The 20650-nt window shown below is 28.4% G+C and overlaps 1 protein-coding gene across 1 annotated transcript in view; it reads right to left on the reverse strand.

Annotated features, from left to right (window-relative positions):
• The window catches only part of LOC148235628 (solute carrier family 41 member 1-like), a 58225-nt gene that overhangs the window by 16752 nt on the left and 20823 nt on the right, over positions 1-20650 (reverse strand). The window contains exon 2 of the mRNA XM_088184593.1: positions 11052-11177. Coding sequence (XP_088040719.1) covers positions 11052-11175 — 124 coding nt within the window. The 5' untranslated portion in view covers positions 11176-11177. The remainder of the gene's footprint in view (positions 1-11051; positions 11178-20650) is intronic.

Consider the following 20650-nt stretch of genomic DNA (forward strand, 5'->3'; position numbering starts at 1 on the left):
AGTAAGTCACTTTAAAAAATATTTTAAATAATCTACGTCACTAATTAATTTATCCAGGGCTATTCAAATTGCATCTTGCGGCTGTTTTAAGAGGCACACCTCATTACTTAGTAACAAAAAATAATTTCAAAATATATATGTTTAAAGAAATTATAGAGTTGTGTCGGGACCACCCGTAATCATTGCATCGATTGTTTAAAAGCTTGTAATACTTTTTGTTTTATTTTTGAGTCCTCTGGACTATCTATGAATAAGCTTTTTTGTCGTCAGATTTATATATGCGTCAGCGGTATCCATGAACAGTTTCAAAACAATTGTTAAAAAATCGTGAATCAAAAACTTGGCTACCAAGCATTCCCGGATTCACATTAATTTAAATAACAATGATTTTAAAATCACAATATCAAATAGTCTGATTCTGTCCCGTAGCTCGCATTGGTAGCATATAATTCTCAATATAAACGTGAACACGACTCTCATAAGGAATATTCTTCTTTTAAAAACTTTAGCTAGAAAATTGCTCTACTTTTAAATAGCACGAAAATCACTTCGCTTCTGATTTGGAATAAACTATTTTATTTTAATAAAAACATTTTGATAATGATTTCAGTAATAACCAGAAATATTTTTAAGTGTATATATAAATATATACAATAGGTTGAGAATAGATGACGTAAAAAAAGTGTCAGGACCACTCGTAATTGTCGCGAAGGACTTGTTAAAAGCTTGCAATATTTATTGCTTTATTTGTCTCTTAGACTTTCTAATAAATATTTTTTTTCTCCTTGGCGTTTTATGAATGATACTACATATCTGAACTAACAACCATTTAACGATATATATTAACAGTTTCAAAGCAACTGAAAAAAACAAGGGTCAGTACGTATCTTCGTTAGCAAAACATATTTTTAAGCATACCCAGATTCACATTATATTTAATGATGATGTTGCCATAGAGAATCAACGTTAATTAGTAATACAGTCTAATAATAAATGTATTAGATCAGGGGTTAGCAACCTTATCAGATCCGTGGGCCATATTCAGTTATTAGTTATGTTTACCGAGATGCAGTGAGGTTATCGCAATTAATTAGTAAATCGCAATCTGATCAATTCCATTGGATGATTTAAAATATTTTAAAACTAAAAATGGCAATAGATTTTTTTTTATAAACTGCTAATTTTTCTGAATAAAATTAGTCATGAAGTAAAAATTTTTTGCAGAAGAAAATAAGATATGGAAAAAAATTTTCATTTAATTATTTTATAACAAAAAACATTTTTTTTAAAAACTTAAATTTTATGATTTGTCTGATTACTACTGCGTAATTGTCGATAACTAGCACCTATTTTTTTTATTAATATTAATTTATTAAATGTATGATAACAATAATTTGCGAAAAAAATCATGCATGTAAATTTTAATAAATATATATGCCTCACTTTATAAAGTTGTCATAAATTTACGTTAGTTTGTAATATTATATTTTATAAAAGTAATTAGTAGCATAACCCTTAATGGGTTCAAACAATAGAACCGTTTCTCATACATATCATGCATTGATATTATTTTATATTTAACATAAGATATATGGTCTTAACACTAGTGAATGCACTGTAATTAAAATTAAACGAGACACTAAAACGCACTTAATGTCATCTATCACACACAATTGTGACGTTCAACTTTCAACAATAAAAAAACGGTAAACTATTGTTACAACATGTTGACACTTCTTCATCATTTAGAATTATAATTTAATTTACCGCAATGTGTTGTTAGTACAGCTTTAGCGAGAAAGCACGCGTCATCGCACCAAGATACCACATTGTTCCCTTCAATGGTTCAATGATAGCCAAAAGTGGAAGATACGGAAACTTCGAGATGAGCCATGAGCATGATGAAGTACGAGACTGTCACTGGACGCATCTTTCAGACGGTCTGACATTGAATCTTGCCACTGACACACGATCCCAACTTTGACCTCCAGATCAAAACAGGCGATACCCAACGCCTCGTGTACTTTATACAACGATATACGTAAATGAACTTATGATAATGTACTTTCTTTGAAATTGAAGCATACTTTTGAATGCTTCAATTTCAAAGAAACAAGCCGGACAAGAGAAGTCTCGCGCCTGCTCTTGTCCGGCACCCAACGCACGCAGTTATCTATAACCATTTCTTAAAACATTTTTTTTTATTTATTTTATTGATTTCATTTATTGATTTTGTGGCCTTATATTTTCACATTTTTATTGATATAAATAAAAATAATTTTGCAATGTTACTTTTTATATGACATTTTTAAGGCGCACTCTATTTTCTAAATGAGATAATCGCAATATCCCTTATCTGTAAAATTTAATGGATTGATGAAGCTAAAGACATTGTTTACCCGACCGCAAATATCACTCGCGACAGCCTAGGTAGGAAGTCGGCTCTAGGCTTTACTTTAAATAAAATTTGCTATGCGCGGTAAATGCATATATATATAATGTTAATGTAGTTTAAATAAAGTCAAGCTAGGTCGTACATAGTGACATATTAATTATAAGTTGTAATAAAAGTTATAATTTATAAAATTTATGTCACTAATTTACAGACTGATTTTAGTCTGGTGTCTCACTTTCTTCCTTATAGGCGTTGCTTATATTTACTTCATCTTAATGCATTGGGCTAACACTTGTTATGTTTCAACGAAAAATTTACAATAAATAAATAAGTTATTAATTAAATATAAAAACTAAATATGTATAGTATTATTAACAACAAACCACGAAAGCAAAATTAAATTTTGTTACTTTTAATTAATTAGAAGTAACAAAATACATATAAAAAGTATGTGTTTATTTTCGCTAGTGTTTTGAAAGCAAAATAAGATCCTGCATTTATACACACAGGAAACGGGCCAGACATTACATAAATAAAATTATATAATTACAAAATAGTGTTACAGTGAATTTTTTTATTTATTATTATTTTACATTATTTAAATATAATGTTTATCGGTGGTTTCTACTATGACCGAAATTCACAGAATTCGTTTGTTGAACGAAACAAATTGTTGGAAAGACCCACCCTTTATTATAGTGTAAACGTTTATCCCAAAAACAGGTGTGCGTAGCTATGATTTTATTTCAATCAATTCAATAATTCGATCGCAGTTAATTTATTTCTAGTTATTTAATTTACATGCAAATCCACACAAAACAAACGCCGATACGGATCCGATTTTTATGTATATCAAATTCGTTCCATATATTATTAGCTATTGTATATAATTATACAATAAATTCGATAAATTAAATATTTATAATGTTATGCAATAAAATTATGCATTTGCCTTTTGACGCCATCACTGTTCAGTAATTCGCACAGAATTGTCTAATGCAATTTAACGATTATGAAAGAAATTATTAATTAATTAAATAATATTTTACAGAAAAATAATCGATTTTTTTGTACTTATTGATTAAATAAATTAATATCGGTAAAAATGAATACTTTAACCATTTTTATAAATAAAACATTTTTTTTGAACATGATTTTTAAAAACAAACACTGTTTTTAAAAATCATCTTTTAATTTATCGACAGATAAAATTCTAATCTGTTTACATTCAAGAGTCAGCGAATATAAGCAATGTTCAACGCGTGATCGCCGAAGTGAAAAGATAGTCATTGGTATCTTGTTTATATTATAGTTGTTCACGTGATTTCTACGTGTATTTTTTATGTCCATCGACTATTTAAATTTAACAGGCCGAATTACTACGCTACTTTTTAATGTTACATGAAATTAAAATATAGACTAAATTAATCTGATGGTAAATATTATTTTGTTTCATAATACACTAGTTAGACATAGTTTTCAAAGATCATCTTATCTCACTTTGTGCGAATCTGCACTAATAATTGCTCTCTAGATAAATAATATTATTGCATTCAGCCATGTGAGCATCATAATCAGTTTTTAAAGTGTGATTTCAAATACAAACACTGTTAACCTCTGCCAATCGATTGATCGGAGTTTATCGACATACTAAGACGTATAGCATATAAATGTATGATAAGCTATGTATCCATCGCATTTTGCGTGTTTCAAGTGCGATTATTGAAAAAAATGTGCTATTAAGGTGTACGTGAAAATATTATAAAACAGACCTTGTCCTTAAATGATAACGATTAAGTGTGGGTATGAAATGCAAAAAATCAATAACGTTAACAGCGACGATTAGTGAAAAATGCTAGAAATGTATATGTAACATGCGTTTTACCATTTCAATGCAATTTTAATCTTATCTCTAGTTGAGTGAGTAAGCCTCAAATCTCGTGTAAAGTCTGAGAAGAATTGCATACCGTGACGGTATTATAGTATTAATGGGATTTTTGTGGTTAGACGTGGAAATTAAAATTAATGATTTTTTTAACAAAGAGTTTAATCAACCGCATTTAATTTTACAATTGATTAGACATAAAATTCATTATACTTTATATACTAAATTATTGAAGAGGTGTATCTGTCGAATGATTATTTCATCTCAACTGGAGTTTCACAAGGTTGCAACAAAATGACAATGTTGATCGATGATATAAAATTAAAACCAGTAACTCAATTAATAACTAACTATTTGTATAATCCTTTAAAAATTGTTAATTACTGTTACAATTTTCACTTAACCATTTAATTAAGCAAAATATGCGCACTTTTTATAATTTGACATGGATTTGGCAAGTGAGTCAAAAACGTTTGGAAACAACTGGGTGAAGGCAAAAAATCTTTCCAATTTTATTTTTTTATTAAATTGCCTATTGGTGTTACTCTCAATGTGCTCAACATTTATAGCAACTGTTTCAACCGAAAGTCTAATATATTGAAATAAAGCTGCAACAATATACACGATTTTATTAATTCACAATCGCTGAATGCCGTAATTACACAAAATATTCGCTATTTTTAAAATTGCACTTGTTATAATTTGGCATAATGCGTCTTGGAAAAACACGGATTAAGCAAAAGTGCCGAGAGTCGAAAGAATTATAGAACCACTGGGTGAAGCCAAAAAACTATTTCCAATTCATTTGATTTTTTTTATTATTAAATTGCCTATTGATGTTTCTCACAATGTGCTCAACACTTCTAGAAACTGTTCTCACCGAAAACCTGATAGATTGAAATAAGGCTGAAACTAATGTTTTTTCTTGAGAAAAATGTCAAATTGAGAATTCTCACTTCTCGAAAAATTTTATTTAAAAAAAATTAAATTTGAACGAATATTTTTACAAGGTTTGCAACCGCTGTCTTTTTTATAGCGCTGCATAAGTAAAGGCGGGTTCATGCCTTAAGATCTGAGAATGACAAAAATTTGTTTACAAATTTTGAACACTCGAAAACACTTTATTTTTGCTTAAATAATAAAAGAATACACTCAAATAAGAAATTTTTCCGAAGGTTTTCTTGCCAGATGTTTGAAAATATGCATACTTTCTCGGAAGATCGGAAGTATTTGAATGGCCAACAATTTTTAGCGATTTTTTATTACTCTAACCGGCCGTCGGCTTTATCTTTGCTTTGGTGATCTAAGAACCCGCTCCGATAAGATGAAATTACGTGTAGAAATCGGCAGAATCCAAAATCATTCAAGGCTATTTTTATTTTTCTATAATATAAAAAGAACTATCGAAATTAGAAATTAGAGAAAGAAATTTCTTTTAGATTTACAGAGTAGTGTAAGAAAACCAACATCTTAGAGATGAATGGAGAATTCAAAATATTTAAATTGACGAGCAAGAAAACAAATAATTAATATTGCCTGTTTGTAGCCTTGTTATCGATTAAACCAACATTAACACAAAACTAGAGAAATTTTATCACTGCCGAATTTTTTAACATAAAAAGAACGAGGATGTTTACTTCTACTTTAGATGGCATATGTTTTTTAAAGGGTTATTTAAATAATAATATGTAATAATGTATCTGCAATACTTGACTGTATTACATACATTTTTTGATTCATAAAAATAGACTCGAAGATAATTCTCGACTTCATAAAAGTGAAGTCAAGAATTTTCATTTCTCGAGAAATGAAAGTCATCAAGAAACCATAATACCTATCTGCAACAACATACACGACTTTATTAATTCACCATCATTTTATTTTCATTAAAAAAATCAGTTTTAAGCTTTTCTGATCATTGCTTTTATGCAAATAGTAAATAACGTGTCGAGTGCTTAATCTAGTAATGACGACGTATATTGTATTATTTTAGTACAGACATAGTGTCATCGCGCAATAAACATAATGCTTTGTCATCTAATTCGATAACAAAATAATTTACATTTCACTTTGCTTTAAAAGCATGATGTTTGAAGTTTACTAGTCTTTTTTTCTGGCTTTGACAATGACACGACAAATATACGCAGGTAATAAAATGAGAACAAAATAACGCAAAAAGCTGAAGACGCTCTCGAACTGCTTAACGTCACAACAGAATGCGAAGCAATAGGAGCACCACATACGATCATATCTCGCAACTCCTTAACTTAACGGTTGACCGTTTCGTTATAGCGCATAATTTTTAATTTTAAAGAGTGAAAATGTTAAATCTATTTTCAGCTCGCGAGCCGGATTTGGCCCACGGCCCGTAGTTTGCTGAACTTTATGCATATTTATACTAATATGCGTTTCATATTTTAAATATAAATCTTTAGATACGTAAAAAAATTAATGAATCAAAATTTAAAATAAGATACCCATCTCGCGGGGCGGATTAAAATTGATTGCCGATCATTAGTGCTAGTGGTGTTTTCTTATTAAACTTTGAAATATGTTTATTATCAGTAGACAATAGGGAAAATATCTTGAATAAAAGAAAAAAAAACTTTGAAGTCTGATTTGATAATTTATAAATTATCATAAGATATATTCAGGTAGGATACGGTATAGTAATAAAATTGCAGTTAACAGATTATTTGATATCTTAGGTATCTTATTGAACATGTGATTATACAGCATGATAAGCCAGTAGCTAGTGAAAAAGGTTAATGTACTATCAAACATGCAGATGATATTCCGTGTTTCGAATAACACGAAGCAATTATTTGCATCTTTGTGGCTTTTTGTTTAGTTATACATTATTTACAACACAGATACTTATAAAATGTACTAGATAGGAGCTTTTCCTAAATAATACAGAAGTAACTTTTTCCCATTCATATATTCAAAGTTCTCCAGAAATTCTGTATATGATCGCATTTCAATTTCGTTACTCAACGTATATGTAAATTTTCTTTGACAAAGAAGAATGCATTATGGCACGCTCTTCAAACTCCGTAAACTGTTTAAAAATATACCGAAAGAGACATTTTCCGCATTTTCAAAATGTTTGTAAACTAGTAAAATCTCGTTTTTCTCAAATGTGTCGAATCGTATTTTTCCTTTTATTATTAAATATTGTGCCCGTCAATCAAATGGCAATGTGTTTATGGAAGATGCGCTCTAGCAGTCATTGACAGAATCACATGTCGCGTGCGGTTCAATTGTTCCAGCTAAAAACTACAGTGCGGTTACTAAGTAAGTTGTCCGTATCAAATTGGCCTTGCACGCGAGAACCGTCCGGCACGTAATTAACGAAAATTATGTGCACTCGTGTGACGCAAAGACAATAAGTGCTCCTTTTATATAAACTTCCGCAAGGACTGGAACATATTAGTTCATCGGGTCATTGAGAGGAATCCTAGTAAGACGGCAGTTACAATTATTATTTTTTTATATTACAAATTATGGCTAAATATGACATATTTCCATTGCATCCTTCAAAGACTTAATCACTAAATTTTATTAATTTAAATATTTTGGGTAAGAATTTATTATTTAAATATTACTAGTAGAGTACTTCAAATATCTCATCTAGGTCCCATATTAATTTTATTATTTATAATTATATAATAATTATAAATAATAAAATTTATGCTTTAGTGTTGATGGTGCTTATATAGCAAAATTTTATTTGTATAAAATTATAGCAATAAAAATGTTTTATTTTAAGAATTAATATGTCTCTTTAATAAGAAGTCAAGAATCGTCTTTCGATCTTGTCACCAATACAATAAGTGAATTTTGAAAAGGCCTTTGACAAGGTTTGTCATGTGTTATTATTAAAATAATTGTCAGACCTCGGTTACTCGGATGATTTAATTCGGTTATTCTCTAAGTAGACAGTTTGTAACATATGGCGGCCGATTGTCGAAAGAATATTTCCTCAAGGACATTATTAATGACATAAAAACGGCAATTACAATATGCAGATAATTTAAAATTGTTTAAATGCATTCGATCTGTTGCGTGTCTTTCTCTCTACTTTTACATATTTAATTTAATTAATCGTAAAATTGCTTTAACCTGTTAAAAAGTGTTGTAATGAATGTCTAAAAATTATAAATTTCTAACATAACATTTCACAGTATTTATTTAAATAACACTAGCTTATCACTTTCTAAGGATAATTAATTATAGATATGACAACAAATTAAATGGGCAATAATATGATTATGAATATATGTTAAGTATAACTTTATCATAAAAGGTCAGTAAAACTCCGATTAACGCTATTAACTGGTCATAGCGAGAATATGAAAAGTAGTTCATATTTTTATTTATTTTTACAAAATTTCATCATATAAATATTTAATAGTAATTTTATATTTTTTTATAATTAAAATAAACGCATATTATTGCTCATAAAATATCAATATGCAATTGAAATATTGTATTTAAAATCATAATATATTTAAAAAGAAATTAATGACATTTTGATAATTAAACATTTTTTCTCTATGATTTTTAATTTGTTTTGAATAGTATTTGCCATTTTGAAACAAGATGGTGGTTTAGGCTTGCCACCGAATTGAGCCTAAATACTTTAAAGAAATGTTTGAAACCACAGAAGTTTACGGGTCCTCAAAAACTTTTATATCCCATATAAATGACACATTAAATCTGTATTATATAATATTTTAATTTCTATTATAACACATGATTATCCTCCGCACTCTTTTATTTAGGATATTTTTAATTCCGTTAAAAATATATTAAACAAAATGGAGCAAAATTAGTTGATATATTTATGATTATTTTAAGAAATGTTTTGCTTCGTTAAATTTCATTATATCCCATATAAAAGATAATTTTTATACATAAAATAAATATATCTTTATACAAAAACAATTCTATTATAGAACCGATATATCCCGTACATAATTAAAAATATCAGTAAAAAGTAATTTTTTTACGAAGTTTTTATTTTTTTTAATAGTACTGACCATTTTTAAACAATATTAATAATTTAAAAAAAAATTCAATGTGATACTATTAAAACTACAGTGTCCTCAAAAACTATTTATAAGTTTTATTTTTAAGAAAAGTTTCATGACGATTTGATTAAAACTACGCCTGTTATCATTTTGTCAAAAACCGTTGTATACCATATAAAAGACAATAATTAAAAAAACATTTTCTTTTTATCGTTTATACAATATAATTTTTTATATATATATATATATATATATATATATATATATATATATATATATATATATATATATATATATATATATATATATATATATATATATATGTATATAGTACACACCCTCGATTAACGCGGTAGATGCGTCCCAGGAAATATCGCGTAAATCGAGGTATAGAACGCAGTAAAATAATAAGTGAATTATAACCACGTGTACATTTTACCGCTTTTTTACTCATAAAGTAAACGAGAAAAATCTGCACTCTAAAAATCAACACTGCATTAGCATTGGAAGCCTTTTTTTATTAAATTGGCTATTGATGTTTCGCACAATGTGCTCAACACTTAGAGAAACTGTTCTCACAAAAATCATGATTGATTAAAATAAGACTGCAACTATTGTTTCTTCTCGAGAAAAATGACAAATCGAAAATTTTTCTAAAAATTTTATAAAGCATTTTTATTAATTAAATTAAATTTGTAGGAATATTTTTAAAAGGTTTACAACCACTGACCTTTTTATAACGCTGTATAAGTTAAGGCGGGTTTATGCCTAATATTTTAATAGGGGTCTGAGAATGACAAAAAAATTGCTTACAAATTTTTAACACTCGAACTCGCCTTATTTTTGCTTAAATAATATTTCTTTTTAAATAATTCCCATATATACTAACATTCTGAAGACATATTTTAGATCAAAAAAAGTAAATCATTAAGACGGCGAACTAACGGCACAATTACAATTCATCTCTGCACAAGAATTTAGCGGAACCAAAGCCAAAGTAATATTTACAAGAAAAAATATGCACTGCTAGTTAATTCACAGGTATATTTCTAAACAGTATAAATAATAATAATTAAATAAATATTTTATCAATATCCAATAGATTTGCTGCTGCTTAAAACAATATGATATAAAAACATATACGATGTATTAAAGAAAATATTTTTATATTAAAATCATATGCCATAACTAGAATATTTTACTAATCAATGTTAATGTTTTAAATAATTATTTACACATTAATCGATCAACCAGATTATTATAACTTGAATTAAAGTTGCGATTTGTTGAAATTTAAACCTATTAAAATGTATCTGTTTATATTGTCTTATGACAGTTGCGCCACAGTTGGTACCGAGCACCGGCAAAAATAGCATGCAAGATCGTCTAAACTAATTTACTTCAATAATGCAACGATAACAATAGTATGTGTATTATTCTTGGCAATTCGTATGGTACTAAAGTAGTATTAATCATTGAAGTTCAAAGTCGCAAAAAGTATATAGAACAACATGCACTCGCAATAGTCGATCGAAATGAAAATGCATTCAGAATTAATAATTCAGCGAGCAGCGTTGCATCTGTATATAATTAGCATATCAAATATTGATCCATCCAATTTAATAATAATAAGATCTATATTCACATAAAAGCGTGTTAGAGCGACATTTATTTAATATAGAATTATACCTTTTTGCGACCTTCAACTTAAAAAAATTGTATAATAATTACTCACCGCTGATGGTATAAATGCTTATTCTGTTATCAGCCGGGCAATTGTTCTCCTTTTCTTCCCCGGTAGTTATGGGTAGTTGCTGGTCCAAATCTGGCAACTTAGGGACGTTCGAGTCTCCAACCATTCCTGTGGAAAAACAGTAAAAAAATTAGAAAGTGTTAACCTCAGAATCGATCGTGTGACATATCTGGCAAATGGCCATGTTCTATGATAGTATAACAGGCCAGGGAGGCAATATGTCCAAATCTTGATCGATTGGGAACGGATTAGGTTTTGAATTGTAAATTGAATAGTAATCACATGTTGAGTCTGTAATTGTATTGAAATAAATCATGTCCTTTGATTAGAATAAAAGCAAATAAAATTGATTAGAATCTTCTCAGGTAAATAATTTTTAAATTGACTATTTTCATACATATGTACATATCTAGCATTTAAGATGCAAAACAGTTTCCAATTTAAAAATTGCTTATAAAATAAATATTTTCTTAATAATATCGTCGGGACCACCCGTAATCGTTGTAATTAATTTGCTATTATAAAATTAATTGATTTATTTGTGTTCGTTGGACTTTTTTTCTATGTGGGCGTAAACCAAACGATTTTGTATCTAAGACATACATTAACAGTTTCAATATCACTTACTTGAACAAAGGCACTAAAATATCGGTGCATATTTCCGCCGAACATGTATTAAGCATTTTATAAATTCACATTCCATAGAATGATGACTGATTTTACTATCACCGTTACGTAGTAATACAATACAAGCAATAACAAAGAGTCTAGTTCTACCCTGAATCATCTAGATTGGACAGAAGATTAAAAATTTAAAGAAGCGTTTGATCCCCCCATTTTGAAAGGTATATAATAACCCGAACATGACCGCACTCAATCACTTTTTTCCGGAACTTCCTTCAGTCATTTTCTCAAATTTGTTATTATAAATCATGATGGTCAGATTTATAATAACAAATTAAATAATACCAGTAATCATTATTAGTGCCAAATTTTGCCACCGAGCAGGTACTAAATACAACATTCAAAGTTGCACATTCTATAGGATAATGTTTAAAATTATATGTATTTTAGTTCTTTAAAAATTTAATTGGGTTTTATTATTATATAATATTTTATTAAGAAAAATTTTGGTTAACTTATACTAATTCGTTGATTTTTCAACGGGCACAACATAAGTACTAATATAATGAAGAACACTTAGCTTCGCTCAAGGCTTATTTAAAACATTAATATTCGCTACAATAAATCAGCTGTGCATTGAAACATTAAAAAAATAATATAGTTTGTATGCACTTGTATTTGATTTAAATAGACACACTCATAATCTCGCGCTACTCGCTCACAATCTATAGCACAATTAATATTTATAAGATACGTCCGCTCGTTATTGAATCAAATTTGATTCGAATCATTTCTATATTGATTCATAAAAATAAATTGATTACGCAGTGTCAAAATATATAGAACCATAAAAAAAAACGTTCTTTTGGATATGAAAATATAAAATGAGTTGTGACCGCGCAGCGAGAAATTTATTAGAAAAATATCAACACCACTCTCATAACATATCAAAAAAACAGATTCGTCACTACCAAAGTATGTGTCCGTGAAAAATCTGACTTCGTAAGTTTTTCGCAAACCGTTTCTGTCAGTCACCAGCTGCGATGCAAATCTGACGCAAAACCTCAAATTAAAAATAGCGTATATGCACAAAACTCACGTGGCGAATTTGGTTTGATTTATTTTTTTACGCCAAAATAACCGTCGCTTTTTAGCACAATAGCACAACATATTTGTGTAATATGTACTACGAATATATCCATACATATACTATGACATATATTAAGTCAGGAAAACTAATCAGAAGAAATATAATAAGACAATTGCTCTGTCGGGCCATTAATCACGAGACAGATTGCCGTTAAATACCAATAGCGAATAATTAAATAATATATGTATGTATATAAATCTATAAACATTTGTGGACTCAGTTGGTATGATTTTTAAATAAATCAAAAGTATGCCAATAAGTTTAATCAGTATTGAATCAAAGAGAAGCTATATTATGCGTGTAAAAATAATATAATATAACAGCTAACTTAAATAGCAATATAGTTAGTATTACATAGAGTTTGAGAAACTGATGAATGCACTGTCTCTGAAGCAATATGTTTTGATTTGCTATAAATGAAGCACAGCTATATCCATTATCAATTAATGTGTAAGAACAAACGTTCATGAACACCTGGAATAGTATTGCATTTTAAAATATGTAAGTAAATATTTGAAAAACAACGAACTTTTAAGAATATATTTAAAGAGTTAGTAATCATTGCAACGAAATAAGTCGCTAAATGGGTAATAAAACAAATAGATTTGTGTCTCAAATGTAGTAAAAATCAAAGCACAACAAAGAGCTATGCATTATAGTGTATTATTATTATTAATTATATTATTAAAATTATATGCGGATGTCAATTAATAGTATTTAATAATAGTTCCGAAGCAATTTGCACTAAAACAGAATTTTAAATATACCGTTATACACGCCAATAAGTTTGAACATATATGCATTAGACAAAAACAGAGAGTCTGGTTCCGCCCTAAATTATCTACATTGATCAAAAGATCAAGGACTGAATTTCCCACTATTCATAGATGGTATATAATAATATTATCTCAAATAAATTTTGAAAAAATTACTTGAGCAACACAGGCATTTATTTTTTTTCTCAATATACCCGAGTGCTGTATCAAAATCCATGATGCTTTATGCGCCTTTTTGTTTCGAAATGCAAGACAATAAGACGCTTCAACAAAAAATTGCTTTTACGCATTCGAAAAACATTCACGAATATAATGTTCATCGGCGGTATCTACTAAGACGGAAATTCAAAGAATTCGTTCATTAAACGAAACAAAATGTTGGAAAGAGCATTTATAGACAAAATTAAAAGAAAGCGCTGCCCATCACAATTGCAAACCCAAAATTAAGCTGCGAGTAAAATTGCAGATGGAATGGAGAAAATTGTATCCGTCAACCCGCAAGTCATTAGTTGGCAATATGCCAAAAAGGGTTGCAGCTGTAATTATAGCTAAGGGTGGCCTACTAAATATTAAAAATAATCTTAAAATAAACACGCTAAGCAACCTTAGTCGGTTTTTATTTATATTTTTATGATTTTTTAAGATATCACACATTTATTGGGGTGCTCCATTATTATGGCCAAGCCGACTTGATAAGGAGCACAATTCTAATCTATTAATATTACTTCTACAACTAGTAAATCTATTTTTACTTAAGACTACTATCATTTCCCTATTTTGTAATTTTGCAACATTTGTTTATCTAATTTATTAATCATATATAATATTGTCGCACAATAAGTAAAATGGGGCTTAATACTTAATAATTAACATATTTTTCATTTTAGATATTATACTTTTTTCTTTTTTGATAATATATTACTATTTTTCTACTATTTTTTTTGTATATGTAATTACAATGATCCTTAAAATTTAATTTTGTATCTACAATTACACCTAAATATTTTATATTAGCAACTATTTCTATAATAGAGTTATCTATAACATTTATTTATCATTATTAAACCTTCCGTTGTAACCTGACAGGCGTAAGCCCAATGTCTTACAACGGGGTAAATCTGTACAAACTGAGTAACTCAATCATATATAATGAATACATACAAGTAAGTATTAATCACCATAATATATAAATAATTATAAATGATTATGTATAATATTATTAATGAACAATAGATGTCACTGCAGCTGGGGCCGAGTCTTTTATAATAGCGCATTTTTTTTAAATAAAAATATGAGTGCCGCTGCTGTGGCTCGAACCCGCAACCTCAGAGACGTTACGGATTACGCTATTCCGTCTTTAATAACAAAAAAAATCATAAAAATATGCCAATATTATAGTGTCTCAAAAAATATTTAATGATATTAGATCAGATCTTACAAATCTTGCAAAAATAATATTCGACAGTCGGAGTCTGAAGCAAACTCTGCGAATACGCATTGCAAACAATATGTCTGATAATGATTTATGTATCACATCACTCAAAATGTAGCAGTAATATTATGTTTTTAAATAATTAAAATATTTAATATTTCTAGTAAAAATCATATGGTGAATTAAGTAGTCGGCAAAACAAAATTATCTAAAAATATGTTAGAAAGATAAAAGTAAATATGGAACATTTATCACAGCTAAACAAAGCAGAATATGCGGCACTTAGAAGGTTAACTAAGCAATTGACAATGCATTCATTATATATCCGCAAACGGTATTATTACTTAAACAATGCAATTTATGAATAATCGTTAAGTTTCAGTGAATCCCTTGACATTTTTAAGTATACTACTAAAATTTTTTATATAGATTAAATAAAGAGAAACAATAATAATTTCGTGTTACATACTCAAATTATATATTATAAATAGTCAATGAATTTAATCACTTGCCTGGTATTTATTTTAAATGTTATAATATAAATAGTAATGTTTTTATGGCAAAAAAAAATTTTGACGAAGGTGTTGCGTAAATTTACAAGTGGTCCGGAAATAAACACAGGTTCTTTATCAATAAATATAAAGGCGTGGGTATTTTCGGTAACTTCATTATTAACTACATATAATATGTGTTTAATTATATTTAGCATCAATAAATAAATATAAGGCAAAGTTAAATTAAAAAAATATAAATATGTATGTTTATGCAATACGTGTGAATAATTTATACAATAATATAAAAATAAATAATATTGTTTCAAATGGCAAACTTAATGTTCGCACATATTTGTAAAATATTGTGTAATCTGTCACAACAGTGTCAAAATATTGAAATTTTACTTACTTGCGATTTTTTTGGATCCGTCGGTGAAAAAATATTAAATTTCTATTATTTTTGAAAATAATAAAAATAATTAGCACTAAGTATCACAGCCACTTATAATTTATACTATATACGTATATAAAAAAATCTCCTATATTATTAAATAATATTTCTATCCCAAAACTAACACAAGAATCGGATAGCTTCGAGCGGCTCCGACAAAGCAAAAACCGAACCAAAATTCTCTCTTCACATATCTAAAAATAAAAATAAAACAAAACTTAATGAAAAATCACTTCATTTTTATCAAATAAAGAAATTCTTTATGGATTATTAATGTTTGTTTGTTTATTTATATGATTTGTACCGGCGAATGTGAAATTGCTACTCTCGCGACAGTTCTTCGCAAACGTTTCTTATGCACTACCAATCGGAAAATGAGCCGACTAAAGATATACCAATGGGTTATCTTGCCGATATGACACGACAGGCGTTCTCAACACGTGGGCTGTGCGATTAACATCTAAGAGAATTGGCACTTCTTACTAATATATTTTTTTTTATTTTTATTCAAAATTTTATGAACTTCATGAAACTCAAGTATTTTATAAACCATTAAACAAAAAAATTGTGAAATCAAAATATTAACTAGACAAAAGGATATACAATATAATATTATAATAATTAAATAAGTATAAATCTCGCTTTCAGATATTATCTAAAACAATATGAATTGATAAGATATTTAATTCAATTTTGCTAGGAAAATAATTAGCTAATTTAAAATAAGCACCATTACAAGTATATGTTCCGGAGCTGATAAAATCTAGGAATGCGCATTGTCGTGCAAGAGAACTGCACCTTTTTTAATTTCCCAGATGTGAATTTTGTCGGTATTTAAGCAATAACTCTCAGTTGTAATTGTATCGTTACGATTAATAAAAACATTTGTATAATTTCATTACAATAAGCCAGATAAACGCCAGAATAACTGTCCAGAGAGTCCAGATTCGGGATCGATTATTTTGATCAGATTTGGGTGTCGGTGTGAGCAAGCCTATATACAAATAATTTGTCTACCGGGCTACTCTTTATAAGCGAAACCATTGTGGTCACTTTCGATGATGATAAAATGGAGGTTGTAACTGCATACACAATTAATTAAGAGATCACTCTAACTACCATTTCGAGCAAAAAATAGATATATGTATCAACTCGTCTCGAAAATAAGGCCTTACAAATAAATATATTTCATTGTTAGACCTTATTTTCAATATACGTTAATAATTGCTAAAAATTTACGGACCATATATTAGCACATCCATCCCAAGACGTTAATCACCTGAAAAAACTACTATTTTACCCCTCACAAAAAGTTCACCCCTTTGTTAACGATCGCTAAAAGTGACCAGCTAGCAGTTTCACTTTTGATATATAAACATATTTCTTGTGTGTTCTAAAAGCGATGCAATTGGCCCACCACATCCACATCTGTGATTCAGCAACATAACATATGGCACACATGATCACAGAGGCAGACGGAGGAAGCCGCTTCTTGGACTCAACACCAAATAAGTATTAAACCAGCAACGTAAATCTATATAATTAATTATAAATTATTATGTGTATTATAATCTATAATAAATATATGTCGCTCTGCAGTTGGAGCCTGATTTGATTAATAGCGCATTTTTATAAATAAAAATAGGCTCGAACCCGCAGCCTCTGGGTTAGTATTCAGGACCTTACGGATTACGCTATTCCGACCTTATGTTGCTTTTTTATGAATAATGGCTTCTGAAATTCTTGGGTGTTCTATAATGTATAAATCTTGGTAAAATATTGTATATTTAACATCAAATACTATTGCGATAATTTAACCGTTACATGAATAAATCATCTCAACGTTTAAAAGATATTTTATCAAACAAAGTATTAAAGATGTATTTGACAAAAAATCTCTATATAAAATAAAATTCTCCACGAGATTAAAAATTCGCTTATATATAAGCATATCGAATTCATTGGAATACGGTTTTTAAGATCTGAAAAAACATAATTTTTAAAAATTGTTTCGGTGCGATTTAGTAGGAAATTATTTTAATAGATGCATATAAAATAAATAGAGAGATAAAGGCGTGCGTTTTGTACGCCCTTGTAAACTCACTCACTTAACACGCGAGTGGGCGAAAGGGAAAGTATCTCACCGTACGCGCAAGACATCACTAATAGCACAAAAACAACCATTAAGAATCTCCAGAATTAGCTGCAAAAAATCTGCGCGATACGGTGATGTACACTTAGTGTACATGGCTTAAAATATGTATACATTAGTGATTTAAAATGAGAAAAATATAAATATTATCAATTATTACAATAATTATTATATACTCAAATTTGAAAAGTTAAAATTATTTTAATAGTAAAGTGCTGAAAACGAGTTTTTTAGACATATTTATAGATATATTCAAGTATTAATACGACATGTATACTCAGTATACACTAATAAAAAAAAATACGCATACTACGGTGATGTACACTAAGTGTACATTATGTAAAAATGTATAGAAATTGGTGATTTTAAATTAGAAAATATTATCATTATTATCACGTAGTCCTGTGCATGCGGTTTTATCAACAAGGAATCGAAAATGAAGCAAAAAGCTTGTAGAAAATTAATAAAAATGAAAAAGATTATAATTAAATTGCTTTATAAATAAAATTTTAAAATCGCCAAAATCTCAAATACATGACATTTGATTTTTACAGTAAATTGCATAAAAACGCATTTAACAAGTTCTTTATTTGTTGATTCTACATAGTTTTCAAGTTTATTTGGAAGAGTGCAAATAAATTAGTCTAGTGAATACTTTCTCTCTTTGGACAAAAATGTTTATTAATATGCCTTAAAATAATTGAATGTTTGATAAAAAATAAAAACTATATTTAAATGCATTTTTTTGCTGCTCCTGCCAGTTACGTAGATTGTCGGTAACATATTTATAATTTATCTCAAACGTACGTACGTCGATGAAATGATGAATAAACCGAAAAATTTCTAATACATAAACATTAACGCGGACAAACAGAAGTATTGCATTATTCATATTTTTGTATTTAGAACAGTTTAAGAAGATAACACAAAAGAAGAATGCGCCGCGAATCGAAATGTCCAGACACATTTAAGGAAAATAAAATAATAATAATCACTCGACTAATTTAATGATTATAAAAATTCGGGTTAAGTGAACTGCTACAGGTTGAAAAACAACTGTGTGTTTATTCTGAATTTAAACGGCAAAAATAAAAAGGAAGTGTATACAGTGAGCAATGTATTGATACAGATTGTAATGATTTTATAATTATTTAATAATAAATTTGGTTATTATTAGAATCAAACAATAATTGTTTTAAAGTGAACTTCGTATTGTGTCACTTTGTCGTATTGACAGTTGTTGGACAAAAATATTTTTCAATTGAGTCGTCCAGTTTCAAAGCAGCACATTTGTATCAATTAGTGCTTGATGAAAATTGTTGAATACAAAATTAAAATAATAATCAAACTTTTATTGCTGCATTGTAATGAAAATATATTCAAAATACAAATAATCATAACTAAGTGTAAAAATGTTAGAGATAAAACTAGGGCTAAGAAACGAAAACACTTATATAGTCAGATTTTTATTGTTTAGTTTATATGTTTAGTTCATAATAAAATAATATCAGCAATATTCAATTTAAGGTAAATAACAAGGGGGAAGTAAAATATACATTATTTTAGAGGAAATCAGATCTTTCTTTAAAAACATATAAAATTAAAGCTGTACAGCGATTATTTTCTTAAAATGTGTATAAATAGCTTTGTGACGTTTTTCAATGGCCGATCTATCGGCTTCAGATTTTCTAACTATTTTTATGATAATCGTAATTTGTCGTGCATTTATTATATATTAAACAACTGAAGTAGGTTATTTTACAAGTATTGTATTATGTGTGTGCCCAATAAAAGTGTACACGAGCAACCGCCCGGCCAAATGAGCGAAAACAAGAGAAGGTGCACAGTCGGGAATGTTCATTAAATTTTCATATATTTTAATACATATAAGATATTCTCTACAAGCTGAAATAACTCATTATTAGAGAATTTTCAATACATAATATGTACAACCTAGCTCGATTTTAATTAATCATCACCATGTTCATCCATGAGATTAGTAAAATTTAGCTAAACCTAATCTGTGATGATCGATCGGAATTATATTTATATTATAATCACTAATTCCGATCTTCCAGGCACGATAGAAATTTATAAAACACTATGATCCATATGGGATTTGAACACAGATCTTATTTTTTTGAATAGATAACTATATTTTAATAAAATGTATATTTTTATTTTTCATTAATAGCGTATTTTTATAAATAAAAATTCCCGCAAAAGAGCCCGCAAATTCATAGTTACTAGTCTGAGACGTTACGGACTACGCTATTTCATCCCATTATTAATATGTAAACTTTAGCATAACAAAAGAATAGTAAAAATCGGCATTTTGGATCGGTCACGTGGATCTTCGAAATCTACTAACTATCACAAAAAATATTTTAACCCTTGTCTTGTCTATATATTATTAAAATACTGCAGCATTATCCTTTGTAATTATTTGCCTACGCGTGCAACTTGAATTTTCACAAGGAATCGATAGAGGTGGAGCTAAAT

Source organism: Plectrocnemia conspersa, unplaced genomic scaffold (assembly GCF_051122295.1).
Source record: "Plectrocnemia conspersa isolate PC_06_02 unplaced genomic scaffold, ASM5112229v1 ptg000004l, whole genome shotgun sequence".
NCBI classification, from domain to species: domain Eukaryota; kingdom Metazoa; phylum Arthropoda; class Insecta; order Trichoptera; family Polycentropodidae; genus Plectrocnemia; species Plectrocnemia conspersa.